This window comes from Drosophila navojoa, chromosome 4 (genome assembly GCF_054131105.1).
Source record: "Drosophila navojoa isolate 15081-1374.11 chromosome 4, UAZ_NAV_1.0, whole genome shotgun sequence".
In the NCBI taxonomy this organism is placed as follows: Eukaryota; Metazoa; Arthropoda; class Insecta; order Diptera; family Drosophilidae; genus Drosophila; species Drosophila navojoa.
This window is the reverse complement of record NC_142892.1, coordinates 11206571-11221990: the sequence shown is the minus strand read 5'-3', so window position 1 is coordinate 11221990 and position 15420 is coordinate 11206571. Positions and strand designations below refer to the sequence as shown.

Genomic DNA, 15420 nt, shown 5'->3' with positions numbered 1-15420 from the left:
TGAAAGTGAAACCTTGAACTTGTTTATAGTTTTTGTAATGATAATGCCGAATGACAACGATTGATAGTCGGTCAATGGCTTTGGCGCGCGCTGATTGCTGCTCTTTTGATCTCATTTATTTGCTTTCTCTGCCTATGCCGACGTCAGCGCTGACGCTGACGAGTCAGCCGCTCTGTTGTGGTTTGCTTGGATCGCTCAGTTGTGGTAAATATCGCTGTGGCTCTTGTGTTTGGATTTTTGGCAGTCGCGTGCTACTAAACCAATAAACAAAGAATAAACGTGGCGCTTGTTACACTTTTTAGCGATTGGACACACAATACCGTAAGTAATATTTTGTAATATTTAAAAACTGCATTATAAACAAATTGCATGACTGTATCCATAATATCCAACAAGTGGTTAACAAAGATTGAGTGTTTGTGTAAAGTGATTTGTTGGTATTAGGTTCTAAAAGCTTTTGAAGAAAAGCTTTCGCCGCTGCTGTGGATGCTTTTTGAGGGGTATTGCGTAGGCGACGCTGCCTTTGCAGACATTTTCGCTGCTTCCATATGGATGACTTTTGATGTACCCGAGAACAGCTCGAATCCTGCAAACAACGCAGTTAGTTCAACAAGTGAAGACAGCTGACAAAGATAAAATTAGTTAAAAATACTTGCAAGTCAACATTTCATTATCTAAAAACTCTGGCAATCGAACACGTTTGATAAGCCGCTTAAAATTCAAATTAAACAACAGCAGCAAAAAGGAAACAAGCAAAATATTATCAAGCATACGACATGCTATTCACACTGGGTAAGTGTGTGGGTGTAATTGAGTGTGTGTGAGAGAGAGAGGCTGTGAGTGAGGCTGTGAATGTGAATAGCCATTGTGGTTGCAATTATTATGCATAGAACATGTTATTTGCAAACCAACACCTCAATTGAAATGCAGCTCAGAAAAAATTCCATTTCAATGGAATCAAAGGAATGTACAGCTGCGCCCAACCCCTCCCCCTTGCTGACTTCAGTAATAGCCGTAGCGTATGCCTAGCATATTAACAACAACAACAAGGTTGGGCTAACCAATTGCATGCCAATTTCAATTAGACAATGGCCAACACATTACGCTCTCGAATGTGCATCAAACAAACTTCTTAAATTATAGTTAATAATTAAGAAACTTGATGAGCATTGAAAAAATATTAAAAGCTTTTTCAGTAGTCAAAACTCGCATGCGAGCAACGTTGTTTTTTTAAAGCTTGCCGCTGCCAGCGTCGCTGCTCCGTTGCGACGTTGCTGCTCTGCTTTGAGCAAAGCGCCAACTTTGAATTCAGTTGCGCATTGCACTTTGTGGTGTTCGGTTGTGAATGTCGTTGCGTTGATTGGTTCTGTGTCCCGTGTCTCTCTGTGCTACTGTCTTTCGAGTTGTATTACTCATATGCCATTGCATGCAAATCAAAGCTGGATTAGATGTTAATCAGTGTCATTAGCCAACAACCATTTGTGTATTGATTTTTGTAAAAAGTGTAAGCACAATGTCAAAGGATATGGATATTGAACAGGCGGCGCAGGCGACGAAGACGACGACTTCAATCGAAGTTAAGGCCGAGCCTGTCACTATTGCCGAGCCAACAGCAACAATAACAGTAGTAGCAGCAGCAGCAGCGGCAACAAATGGCGATAGCAGCGGCAAGGCGGTTGAGGAGCAAAAGCAACAAGCAGCAACGGCGACAACAACAATAACGGAACAAGTGCAACCAGCAGCTGCTGCCGCCGTCGAGTCGACCGCAAGCAAAGGTACAACAAAAACAATAACAACAGCAACCAATACTAAGCGCAACAAATAGCTTTCAAAAAATCAACAGCTCACCAATAACAGCGCTCAACATTTTAGTTTCGAATTAGTAAAAGTTATAATAAAACGCAGACACCGGTCAGCCGGACGAGCAGGACGGACAAGCGTAGAAAGAAAGAAATTCAAACAAATCCACACACACACACACACACACACATACGCACACATGCGTAAAAGTGATAGGTTTAAGCGAGAGTGAGGGAGAGGGCAAACGTGTGCCAATGCAATTGCATTAACATTGCTCATCCTCGTGCTTCGCCTCCTTCTTTGGCGAACGCTGTCTCACTGCCTCGCCCTCTTTCTCTGTGTGTCTCTCTCGGCATCAGTTTGCTCAGTCAACAACATTTTCGCACCAAGTTGAATTTCACTTTAGTTTTTCAGCATTTTTCTCTTATGTTTTATGCTTTATTTATTTTACTTTTGCTGTTTTCAACTTTTTACGCTTTTCCAAAGTCATCGGCGTCGCATCTTCAAAAAGTTTTACTTTTTATGTGGATTATTTATGTATTGTCTGTATTTTCTTCTGCCCATTACCTTCAAATTTTGCGCACGATCTGTTGCAACGCTTTGCCGAACAGCAACGACTGCAGCACGGCTGCTTAACTAACAGTCAATTAACTATAATCTGCACCCTAATTAACATTCGAATATGTCCAATTCATTTCACTTGCCACAAAATTATGGAGCTAACCGAAAATGTTGTCGATTGTATAACTGTGACACGTGCCAGACAAACACAAAAGAAATCTAATGAAAAGACTGTGCCACATTCGGTTTATCTTGACTCTTTTTTCAATTGAGAATTAAAAACTCATTTGCATAAGAAAAAAAAAAAAAAAAAACTTTAATTAAAGCGTCTGATAAGTGAAATGTTAAAAATTCGCTATCTGAGCATGGCCTGTTACAAGGTTTCTCTCAACTAGGTAACTGAACCCAGAGGTGAGCTCATTTGACTATGCCATATGCAAGAAGTATGTATATAAGGTACTATATAGTAGTATATAGTACTTTATTAGCAAATAGTAGTGTATAGAATAATAAAACACTAACATATTGTGCTGTGAACTTTATTTTACTCATATTTACTACTATTTACTACTACTACTATTTTAAAATGTGAAAATAGCATTAAATTTTATAAAATTCCTTTGAAATTTCTAAAACAGATCATTTCTCTCTGCATTCTGTTAAAATCATAAATAATGAATAATATACATATAATTTCCCCTTCAAATTCACGTTCTTCATAAGATCTTGCTGTTAAAAGTGTATCGTCTTCTTTACAGTTCATTTAGTTCTATTATTTATCTAACTTCTAGTCGCGTTTTCAACACTCAGTAAATTATTATTCCCTACATGAGTGCAAACATTTCAATTTATCAGAGAAGCACAGCAATTTTTTAATTCATTTGCCATTTATTTTCTATCTCTCTCTATCTGCCCCTCTCTCTTCTTGTTCATCTTACGCCCGACAAACCCCATACAATAGATACACGCTGAACAATGCTATTTAAAGCGATTTGGTATCATTTTTTTGCCAAAGATTGCCGAAGTGGCTGCTAGACAATGTTTACACGCACTTCCCTGATAAGAGGCTCCCAGGCAAGGCATAGGCTAGTCTCTGCCTCTCATCTTATAGTTGGAAAAACAATTACAATATCAGTTGAGAGGCGTGTCTCCAGTTGGGGGGCGAAGTAATCTAATAATCTATATCTATATTTGGTATCAGAGCGTGCTGGCTTGTTTGCTTAGAGATCTCAGTTTGCTGGCGACGCTGTTAGATGAGTCTTTGTTTATTGCTAGATTTATTGGAATTACAACTGAATGCGGTATTCTATGCCTTGTCGACGCGTATGCTCTGAAATTTATTGAATTTCGCTATGATATCATGTGTCAGCTATGGCGAAAATGTCGGGTCAATTACCAAGTAACGCAAAAAAATTCTAAAAATAGATCAGAGCAACAATATGTATACAGAAGAATGTTCTGCCTGCTTCAGTACAGCTGAATGTTTAGATAAACATAATAAATAAAAATTCTTTATTTTTAATTAAAAAATATTGTGCAAATATGAAATTTAGGACTGCTTAGCGCATACTTTGGACTGCTTAGCGCTGACTTTTGTATGCAATCTATTAATCTATGTTAAAGAACTTAAACTGTTCAAATACAATACTTTCCAGCCAACTCCTTCTTATTGTCTCATTTATTTACATCTTTTTTTAGGCAACAACAAATCCAATATGGATCCGATGCTGATCAACTTTAAGGTGCTCTATGTGCTGACACAGCTGTGCGGCTTGACGATGATTGTGCTGGTGGGCACCTGGATCGGGCAGCATTTCGGTGGCTTGGGCGGCACTGACAATCCCAAGCAGGAGTTCAATTGGCATCCGCTATTTATGACCATTGGCTTTATCTACTTGTATGGCAATTGTGAGTAGCTGCCCCTCAGCTAGTTAGTTAGTTAACCAGGCCGGAAAAGGTGCCACTAATCGGCCACTCCAATGCAATTCTTTTGCAGCCATACTCATCTATCGCGGCTTTCGCACCACACGCAAGAAGACATTGAAGCTCACCCACGCCGGCATTCACATGGCCGCCTTCGTGTTGACGGTGATTGCGCTGAAGACGGTCTTCGATTCGCACAATCTGGTTGATCCGCCCATTCCCAATATGTACTCGCTGCACTCGTGGCTGGGCCTCTCCGCTGTCATCATCTTCTGCTTGCAGTACGTCGCCGGGTTTATGGCCTTTCTGGTGCCCGGCATGCGGGAGAACTATAAGATTGCCCTGATGCCGCTGCACATATATTTTGGACTGTTTGGCTTTGTGTTGGCCATCGCCAGCGCTGTTATGGGACTCACCGAGAAGGCCATATTTGCAATGTATGCTATCTGAATTTATAAACGCTTATAACCCGGCTAATGCTCCATATATGTTTATCTTTGTCTAGCCCCAACTATTCCACGCTGCCCTCAGCTGGCGTATTGGCCAACATTATCGGCGTGCTCTATGTGGTGTTCGGCGGTCTTGTCGTTTATCTGGCCACCGAGCCGTCGTATAAGCGAAAACCCATACCGGAGGATACGGCTCTGCTCACAGCCAATGGAAACGAGTAAAGTTGAGCCGATGCCCCCAATGACCAGCTGCAATCATAACTTAAGCTCAAAACTCTGCACAAAACAGAAAACAAATCCCAAAATGGAGGATGCTATTGACCGTGTGGTGCTTCGTTTTTCGTTCATCTCAAAAGCTCTACGAAATGTTAAAGTTGAAATGCGTGTTTTTAATTATAATAGTAAATAATTTATGAGTTATATACATTTAATATATACCATATACCATATATATCTATATATACATATATGTATTTTATATATGTCAGACAACTGAGTAAACGCCCATGAAATATGTTTTAATCCTTACCCAGAATAATCTGTATTATACGAATATATGTTATATACAAATATATCTATATGTAATATATCTATATACGAAATTGTTTTTATATTGCGATACCGCCATGCTATCAGATCATATTCTATTTCAGTTTAGTCAGCTATTGACTTTTATATTTTCCATCACTACTGGGTTCGTCCCGCCTATCATACTTGACAGTCTTTCGGCTTTTGGATTTAGCCGATCTGTCGTCGTTAGGGAACTGAAGCCAAGACGCCTCATCGACCTGTTGGAAGTTGAGCTCGTCGTTCAGGTCGACGAGGTATGTGGAACTTCTGCCCTCGATTGGGTTATCCTCGAGGCCGCGATAATAGCATTTGATATCGAATAGGCTCAATGTTCGCGCCGTGTTTTCAGTGACATGTATGTGGCCAGTAACGCCCTTCTCTGCCATAATCGAGGCCCAGTTGACGGTTTGGCCCCAGATGTCAAAATAGAAGCGGGATTGGCCCACAACACCTGACTGCGCTGGTCCATGCGAAATGCCAATCTTCAGTTGTCCGGGCATGGCGTTGGGGAACTTCATAGTTAGATTTTGCATCGATATATCCTGCATAATGCGCAGCATATCGACAGCAAAGTGAACCAAATACAGAACGCAATAATCACTGTACTCAAGAGACGGATGATGGAATCGTGGATTATAGTTTTGCAATTCCGGCAGCTGAATATGTTCACCTACTAATAGGCGAATGTGAGGAACTCTCAGGATATATGTATTTAGAGTCATAGTTACTCGATACAGTCGACACTCTTGATAAATGGCCTCTGCCTGGTTTCCTTATGGAAGTCCTGCTTGACTGAGATAGATTGTCGCCTGCTTCTAGGCCACAAGCAGCCACATAGGTCCAGTTCATGACCTTGATCTTCTCCACCTTAAAGCCTGTCGCATACTCCTCGATTAGATCATCGAAATAGCAAATGTATTCGTTAAGCACCCGCAGACTAGTCGTATCCAATGGGAAGTTGACAATGGAAGCGAACAACACGGCGACTTTCGCAACGTACTTGTGATAGGGCGGATCATTAGAGGGGTGTTTCATAAATATGGGCACTAGGTAGGTGGGCAACATGTTAGCCAGGATATGCTCTGCATTGCTCTTGCTTTTCTCTATTTGCTCCAGTTTCTTCTCAGCGTTACGCAGAAAGCTTAAAGTTGGAAAAGGGAATTGGAAAATATCTTAGAGTACATTTTGGGCATATACTCACTAATAGCTCACGCGTGTTAGGTAGATTATGTGATGATCCAAGATCATGTAATAGATGCAGGCCGATAGCAAATGCCAAACGCTTGCCACTTCGGCCGGCAGCCCCATATTCGTTTTCTGTTTGCTGTGCTTTATGTTGTAGAACACATACAAGGTAAGGATGTGCACCATGCAGAGCAGAACGATCAGCGCCGCTTTGAAGATCAGCGGTACGGACAGAAAGGTGAAGAGCATGATTACTAGAATCATGTGCTCTGAAGCTTCCTGCAGATGTTAATGCCACATTAATCTCTTCGGACCTACGCTTTGCAGCCCAACTTACCCAGGGCTCAACGATGCTCGGACTCAACAGGGTTTTATCTGCTATAAGCTTCAGCTCGTCCCTTCGAAGCTTAATCTATATCATGTTCACGCCATATATACAAATGCATATCAATTAAGATTCGTTTATATACGTACCGCCTCTTGAGTGCCCAGAAAATAGACCATCCACACACACAATATATAGACTATAGAGCGCAGCATTCGTTTCTCTTCCAGCCATCGACAGAGTGTACAGAGCCAGCGATGTAGAAAAAATTTCGCTGGAGACGCTGTATTATGCTTGGAAATGCGTCTTGTAATTTTGTTATAGAAGCCAAGCAGACATATTATAATCAATATCGAGTACATGCTAAGCATTTTGTATGAAATTACAGAGCTAGAAAAATGGAATATATTATAAAATATTATTCTGTAAGGATATATGGGTAAAGATTCATCAATTATTTTCCCATCAGATAATAAACAAATATAGCAAATTGGAAAACAATTTTCAATTTTTCTTCTAGAGAGATGTTTACCTGAATGGTGGCAACAGGGCCATTATACAGAAGACTGTGGCAACGAATACCATTAATAAGATGGCATATTTGAAAAACACATCTGGCTGATTTCCGTAGCCGCTTTCAACTTCGGGATTGCGATAGATTCTCCAGAATGGCGTGATATAAGAATTGATAATATAATCCTCGTTGCCACGTTCAATGCGATCTGAGAAATCGAATATTCTCGCCAAGCTGTGTGTCGTGTTATTCTATTACATACATTATTCTATACATATGATATATTTATACTCGATCGGGTGGGTTATACTTACTTGATGCTGTCGACGGGCATATACTCGACCTTTTCGAGCAGGCAACTAGCAGTTTTCTGGCGCACTTCATCAAGGTCTTTCCAATCAAATGCGGTTGATGCTCGTGATACCGTAATGAACGAGCTGCGTTGCATAGTAGACTGGGGTAAGCTATCTGAACTCGACTCAGAATCTTTGTGAAGGTGCATAAAAAAATTGGTACTTTTTATGACCCGGGGCTGGGGCCCGATCAAGTAGGTGGTAATATTGGCCTTCTGCAGGAGCGAATGTTTTTGGGCCTCTTCCGGGCCATTCTCATAGTTATATTCACTATGCAGCAAACGGAGCGCTTTCTGGGATACGTGCACCATATTCTTGCGGCCCAGCGATGCCATGCAATGGGCAATGGCCACATCCTGTGACCAGATATCGAAGCAGCACTTCTGGCGGCCGACAATGGCGGTGAAGGCCTCGCCATCGTGAACGGCCACGCGGATTGCAAGCTCGAGTTCCTTCTCTTGACCTATCTCATCTATTATGTTGATCAGGTCTAGAGCAAGATCTACGCACTCATTCGTATGCCTGGTTGACTTCGGCATTATTCCGGAGATACAGCTAAGGAAATTGCCCAGGAATTGGATCGGCAAGACATTATGCTTAGCTGCCGACTCATCCAAGCGTACACAAATACCGTTCAGAATTTCCAGGATCTCGGAGACATCCAGCTGTGTTATCAGCTGATAGTTTATTATATTGGCGATCAGAATAGAAATATTTGAATACAGCTCTATGAAGAGAAGACTACAAGTTGCATTAGGCATATGGAATATACGTTATAAAATGATCTTCAGATCGATACGAACGTTGAGACGAAATAACGCATGCCCTGCCGCTGCTCGTCGATGCGCTTATACATTTCCGCTTTCAGCGTTGTTCGGATATTGGATGAGAGTAGCTGTTCCATGGTGTCATTTTCCATTAGCACGGCTGACTAAAGAGATTCAATGAGATGTGAAAAGCAATGCGTAATTCAATTTACCCTTAGCTTAAAGTTCTGATACAGCAACTTGCGACGATTCAATATCATCATCCTCAAGTTGTATTCGATGAAAATGCGAAAACCCTCCATGAAAATATTTAGCGAAACCAGATGGATGGCATAGGATCCATGGGTGCTGATGCTGATCGGTTCCTTAATCGACAGGCTTGAGTAAACATAATATAAGAAATAGATCACGGTAGAAGCAAAGCCAAGAAACGAGGGCTTGCCATAGACGGATATTGGCATTAGAGAATATATTGATATGGTGACGATGTGATCGTAGGAGCTCCTTAAATGCACATCAGGGCCGGCACTCAGCGCCATAAAGAAGGTGTCTAAGGCAGACTTTGTGGTTAAGCAGATGCTGTTGACTAGACACTCAGATTCCCATACCCATCAATACTATCATCAGGGTAGCTGCGCAGCTGGCCAAGATGTTCCAAAGCGAAAATCGAGCATATTTCTTCTTGTCCCTGAAACATATCAAAAGTATGAGCGGTATCAGCACCATAATAACTATGAATGGAACCGTTGTCCGGAGCGTAATCTGCAGAGGCGAGGAGACTGTTTAATCTGGCAAGGCGATGCACAAATCACAGAGAACTCACTCCCTTGTAAATTATTTGCAAAAACACGTGCAAGAATGCCAATAGCTCTGAGAGGAACACGAAGAGCGATACATTGACCACGGCCAGGCGCTCCATGTAACGGCGGTAGCATGGCTCCAGGGAAAGATCTTCAATTTGTTTCTACGAGATGATGAATGAAATGCCATCAGTTGGAATGGGTAGTTCGAAAGGACTCACGCGCAAATTAATCCATTCGTAGCCCTTTAGTTTCGACACATCTATGATGGATTCATCTGGCATCAGCATCCAATTCGGCGATTTGATAGAGCTCATGATTTGTTTGTATTTATCTAATGTACTATTTGTATAACTCAAATATTCTAAATTGAGTTTAAAAGCTATAACAAATGCCAAATTAGTTTGGCTGGAAGGGATCGACTAGGGTTTATATAGAGTAGCTGCATTTCGTCTCAGTGAGAGCAATTAGAAATGCTCACAGAGAGCCCTAGAATTACCAACTTTACTCCCAGCCTATCTAGAGTTAAAAACACTTATATTTGCTGTACAGAGTTTTAGTTTTATACAAATTTATTTACATAAATATTTGCTTATAATTTAACTATTTTCCTGCGCTGGCGGTGGATGGTGGGGCAGGAAGCCATTGTATTCGTCGTCGGTGCCCAGTATGTAGGTGGGTATGTTGCCACGCCCCTTGACGAATGTTTTGCCCCGGTAATTGCACTGAATATTGAAGTTGCGCAGCTTCAGTGCGGTATTCTCGGTCACCTGTATCTTGCCCGGAATACCAGTTGAATCCATGCGCGAGGCCATGTTCACCGGATTGCCCCAGATGTCGTAGTGTGGCTTCGATATGCCCACAACACCGGCCATTGCCCGTCCATGCGAGATGCCGATGCGCAGCATGCCGTAGTCCGTGCTGCCCTCATACTCCGACTGCATATTCTCGGCATTGAAGCGCCGCATGGCTCGCATCAGGTCCAATGCGAAATTGGCCATCACCTTGACCACCTCGTCGTTGCTGCGTTGATTATCATTTTCACTGCTGCTCAGCCTGGGCGTGCCGCTTATCACATTGCCCTCGTACTGGCCACGCTCCATGTCCAGGGCCAGCGTATTGCCATTGCCATAGGGCACGCGCTGCAGCTGCTCGGAGCCCAGGTTGCGATACTGACTGCGCCGTCCGTTGGGCATTAGCGAGACATTGCGGAATTTCACCTGCGGCGCATTCACCTGCTCGGAGCGAGTGACGTCCAGGCCACAGGCGGCCATATAGGTCCAATTGGCCACCTTGATCTTCTCCACGCGCAGACTAGTCGAATATTTATTCAACTGAGAGAGGGGATATATTATACTAAGACTCTGTTATATAAATATTTCTGTCCATGCTCACCACATCATCAAAGTCACATATAATCTCGTTGAGCACGCGTAGGCCTATCTTGTCGGTATCAAAGTTTTTAATCGAGGCAAACATCACAGCCACATTGTCGTACTCCTCGTAGTAGAGCTCATTCTGCAGCTGCGTGGATAGGTAGAAGTCGGCTGCAATTCAAAGATCTATCAGTATTACATAAACCATATTTTATTCACTCAACTTACCCACGTGCGAGGGCAATATATTCACCAGCAGCACCTTGATCGTATCATTCGTAATTAAGGCATCGTCCTGTTTCTGCATCAGTTGCCGCTTCCAGCTGCCAATTGCTATTGTCTTTAGTCAGGCAGATTAGAATTGAAATGCTGAAGCAACTTACTTGTAGTCCACTTTGGCTATAAATTCCGTCTGCCGTTCCATTAAATGAAAAATGCCCAGCGTTATGAAGATGAGCAGAAAGTGCGAATATTTTGCATTGAGATTAACATTCGTCGGAGGACTACCGGCAAAGATGTGATCAAACTCATAGACCACCAGCACCGTATAAGCGGCCGTAATGAGCACAGCGAGAGTTGTCTTGACAACGAATGGAATGCGCGTGAACAGAAAGGCGGTGCCAATCAGCAGAGTAACGCAATTGGTCAGGATCTGAGAGAACGGTTTATATTATTATATTCATTCAAAATAGGTAATTTCGTCTGACATACCCAAGGGTGGAAGCATTGTATAAGCTCTTCATCTCTTTTCGGTCCACAGTCGAGCTGTAAAGTACAAGCAAATTTCATTAGTTAGGTAAATGTACGATTTTGCACTCGCGCCAACATTAAAATAGCTTTCAGCGCTGTTAGCTGACTGTTAATCGAACAGGGCTGTTAGTTTATGGCTGCAGCGTTGCCACCTAATCACTTAAATTTAAATAACTTGAAAATTTCATGTAACCCACCACTTGCATGGCGGTCACAGCAATGCAGGAGAACACCACGAGGAGGTAGACTATGAGGCGTATGACAATGCTGCGCTGCATGAAATCGGACATTTTGTAGAGCATTCGACTGAGTTTATATTGTGGCAGCGACTGCTCCGTGTCGGAGAAGTACATAATCCAAATTTTCTTATACCAGGAGATGATCAGCAATGCGGTAAGCACGGATATAGTGATGCCATCAATGATCCAGTAGTGATATTTGGGACTGCAAATATAGAAGAGTATTGAGTATGTTCCCATTTGCCATGCCCTTGGCAGCTCCTTAACTCACTCCTTGCTGAGCAGCTGAATGGCCAGTAGGCACATGTAGACAAACCAGGCCAGGACTATGCTATACTTGAGCATGACATCCGGCTCTCGGATGTACTGTATCTCCCAGTTGCGTATGCGAAAGAGCAGGCAGAACGAGCTGATGTTGCGCCTGAAGGTCTCCTCCTCGATTTCGTCTTGGGTGAGGTTTGTGGATCGTCTGCAAATCTTAGTGATCCTAGTGCAAGCAATTTGTGTAAGTTAAGTATATTCTATGTGCTTCAAAGGCCGTGCTTACTGAATGCGACCGATGGGCATTTTGTCCAGCTCCCGGCACATCTCCAACTTGGCCTGGTTACGCACTTGATTGTATTGCTGCAGCGTCGAGTTGTACATGAAGTTGGACTTGCTGGCCTCGCTCAGCTTCTTGGCCTGGCGCTCACGCTGCACGCGACGCGGATCATGCATGGGGGCCTACAACTTTCGACATTGATTAATTGTGCAATTCGCCTGGACGAAGGGCTGCAGTGCGTCCATGGAGTAATACTCACGCGCAATGATTTGATGAGGAAGGTGCGTATGTCGTGCTTCTGCAGCACCGGATCCTCGCGTGCCTTCTCCGTGCCATCCTCGTAGAAGTATTCGCCGTCCAGCAGCCGCAACGTCTGCTGACTCACATGCACACGTCCCGTGGCGCCGGTGGCCTCCAGTCGATTGGCGATGTCCACATCCTTGGACCAGATGTCGAATTGCCATTTGGCAGCGCCAATGACGCCGGACAGCACGTCGCCGGAGTGAACGCCAATGCGCATGTCAATATTCAGATTTCGCTTCTCCCTGGCAAACATGGAGGTTAGTAAGCGAGCCTGGAGCATCAGCTATCTCACCTAACATCGCGTATGTCCTTGATCATGCGCAGGCCCAGATCCACACAGCACTTGGCGTGATCCTCGTTGGGACTGGCCAGGCCCGCGACGCAGTAGTAGCAATCGCCCAAGAACTTGATGCGCAGCACGTTGTACTCCTCGCTGGCAATGTCGAAGCGCACGAAGAGATCATGCAGCGCCTCCACCAGCTTCTTCACATCCAGCGTCGTGGTCAGGTGGGTGTAGTTCACCACATCCGCATAGAGAATGGTGACATCCTTGTGTGGTTCGATGAAGAGAGTGCTGCAGAAGAGAGGTATAGATATTGGAGCTGGATTACAGAGGGCGTAACAGCCTGGAGGCCTCACCCATGATCTGGCTGTCGCCAGCGCCTCAAGGCTTGATTATTGTTGCTGCAGCCATGATTAATGCCGGGTCGATGATGATGCTGCTGCTTGGAGCGTTCAATGCGATTGCGCACATCCTCCTGCAGGCGATCGGCAATCTGGGCGGGCAGAATGCTCAGCAGCAAGCTGCGCTCCTGATCTCTCGCATAGCGCAGCAATAGATTCTCCTCCACATACTGACGGCGATCCAGGAAGGTGGTGCGCAGCGCAATATCCCGCATCAGCCGGAAGAAGATGCCCAAGAAATTGACGCAGCTCAAGTAGATGGCCTCGCTGTAAAGGGAGCTACAGAGGGGATGTCTATCCAAAGAGCGGGGGGCTGAGACTTACTTGAATATGCTGTGCATTTGATTGGCCTCCTTGGCGGAAATGACAAAGCTATAATTGATTATATAGCAAATGGTGACAGCGGTGCCCAAAATGAAGGGCTGCAGCACATACGGAATGGGCATGAACATGTAGATGGCATATAGAGTATATGCATCATAGATGGGATTGAGGATGTCATTGTTGCTGGTGGCATGATAGACATTCAGTCCAATGTCTGAAGAGCAGAGGGGAGCAATAAAAGAAAAACAATTGGTCTACCAGATTAGCAGCTATAGCTACCCATGAGCACCAAGATGGACACAGCCAGCCAGGAGGAGGCATAGATCAACCAGCCGTGCTTGCTGATCAGCTCGTTGCGAAAGTTGACCGAGAGTATTAGCCAGATGAGGACGCCCGTTACCACATAGGTGACCATGTCCACATAGGCATAGGTCAGATCCGATGAGGTCAGCAGCACCAGGGCGTGCGTGCAGGTGACGAGCAGCTGGATAAAGATGAAAATGGACAAATAGCCAATCCGGAGGCGGCGCATATATAAATCATATGACTCCTCCAGTTCCAGATTGCGACATTTTCGCTAAATATAATCCAAGAGATTAGACGCCGCTTGATATATATGTATGTATGTATGTAGTAGGGAATTCCTTAGCAGCTTACCACTAGATAAGACCACTCCCAGTTCTTTTCATTGAGCGTCGTCTGGACATGCTCATGATTGGAGCGAAACGAACTTGCACGATTGCTGGCATTATATTGCGAATTCATACTGTCTGCACTTGTTGCTCTCGTTCAGGGCGTCAGCATTTTTAATTTTATGGGCCAGCAGCATTTACTTGCCTCAAATGACTTGGACGACCGAGTCCCAAGACTGCTTAGCTAAAAGATTAGGCTCCTGGGAGAACTACGCACTGGGGCCATAAAAGCACGCACACACATCGACTCAGTCAATCAGTCAGGCAGCCAGAGCCAGAGCTTATCGGAGCTAAGAGAGCGAGGTGAGCGTGGAAGAGCGTACGAATAATTGTTTTTGTGATTATTTCGGATATCTTGGAGTATCGGATTCAAGTATTTGGTTTATTCTACTCATACTAAAGCAATATATATATATATATATATATATATATATATTCGCGAGCGCTGCGTGACACTGCGCCAGCAGCTAATTTAGCAATTTGTCTAATGTGTTGTTGATAGCGCCTAATGGTTTGTAAATCACAAACACTCGCCTATCAAGACATGCACAGTCTATTAAAAAAAAATTTGTAAGCAAACGTATTATCTCTGGCCCACTGGCCACAGCGAGCGATGCAATTGCTTCTTTCTCTTCTTTTTGTTGCTCTTGTTGTTTTTGTTGTTTTGTAATGTGCAATTTGTTTGGTTCTCGTATTGTAATTTATTGGTTAATGGCAAAACACTTGAAATAATTCGCACTCCACTTTGGTTGGCAATAAATACGATAATAATTAATAAAAAAATTAACACCACTTAAGCTCGTCGCGCTGCTACAACCCAATACAAAACGGACAGGTATCACAAATTACTCTTTGGCAAAGCTGATAAGCGTCGTCGTCGCTGTCGATTGCCAGAGACGGTTGCGGCTGTGGTGGCGGTGGCGGTGGCGGTTACGGTTACGGCTATTGTACTGCTCAATGAGCTGCGGCACACGCGTTACGGCTGCTCTCGATTCGTATGTGACACCTGAGCGCCGTCCAATACGCTTCAACTTCGGCGATCAACTGATGGCAAGTGTTTAGACGCATTGCTATCACACCTGTTGTCGGGTTTGAAGCGCTTATCGGTGTGAAGCATACGCTAAAATGCTTGACGCATATTCATAATATAGTTGTCAATTGATTTGATTGATTGCTTTCCTATATGATATATAGGGCGATGCATTTTTTAAATTAATTCGTTAGCATTTATATATCTTCACCCAGCCATAGCAAATATTTGAAT

The 15420-nt window shown here is 43.7% G+C and overlaps 3 protein-coding genes across 6 annotated transcripts; 1 reads left to right on the top strand and 2 right to left on the bottom strand.

Annotated features, from left to right (window-relative positions):
• Nucleotides 1–181: 181 nt before the first annotated feature.
• On the top strand, nt 182–5335 carry LOC108651717 (ferric reductase SjCytb561). Of its 3 annotated transcripts, none has more exons than XM_018101585.3 (4): nt 182–321; nt 4060–4269; nt 4358–4721; nt 4790–5335. In XM_018101585.3, exons 2-4 carry the CDS (start codon nt 4077–4079, stop codon nt 4953–4955), a joined length of 723 nt encoding a protein of 240 aa, XP_017957074.1. In that variant the 5' UTR covers nt 182–321; nt 4060–4076; the 3' UTR covers nt 4956–5335. The 3 variants fall into 3 exon arrangements, with proteins under 3 accessions (XP_017957074.1, XP_017957072.1, XP_017957071.1); XM_018101583.3 differs by lacking the exon at nt 182–321 and adding an exon at nt 571–792; XM_018101582.3 differs by lacking the exon at nt 182–321 and adding an exon at nt 1297–1775.
• On the bottom strand, nt 5246–9591 carry LOC108651724 (adenylyl cyclase X E). Its single transcript, XM_018101591.3, has 12 exons — nt 9469–9591; nt 9271–9411; nt 9056–9209; nt 8660–8997; nt 8484–8611; nt 7642–8421; nt 7346–7561; nt 6963–7203; nt 6826–6900; nt 6505–6767; nt 6032–6444; nt 5246–5976 (listed from the first exon to the last, which is right to left on the bottom strand). Exons 1-12 carry the CDS (start codon nt 9562–9564, stop codon nt 5396–5398), a joined length of 3426 nt encoding a protein of 1141 aa, XP_017957080.1. The 5' UTR covers nt 9565–9591; the 3' UTR covers nt 5246–5395.
• Nucleotides 9592–9767: 176 nt separating this feature from the next.
• Nucleotides 9768–15214, bottom strand: ACXD (Adenylyl cyclase X D). Of its 2 annotated transcripts, XM_089259562.1 has the most exons (15): nt 15006–15214; nt 14122–14446; nt 13744–14041; nt 13465–13678; nt 13096–13407; nt 12749–13030; nt 12413–12698; nt 12160–12335; nt 11884–12099; nt 11571–11817; nt 11335–11388; nt 11007–11275; nt 10852–10946; nt 10643–10794; nt 9768–10581 (listed from the first exon to the last, which is right to left on the bottom strand). In XM_089259562.1, exons 2-15 carry the CDS (start codon nt 14227–14229, stop codon nt 9847–9849), a joined length of 3444 nt encoding a protein of 1147 aa, XP_089115688.1. In that variant the 5' UTR covers nt 14230–14446; nt 15006–15214; the 3' UTR covers nt 9768–9846. The 2 variants fall into 2 exon arrangements, with proteins under 2 accessions (XP_089115688.1, XP_017957932.1); XM_018102443.3 differs by having other exon boundaries at nt 14122–15214.
• Nucleotides 15215–15420: the final 206 nt, after the last annotated feature.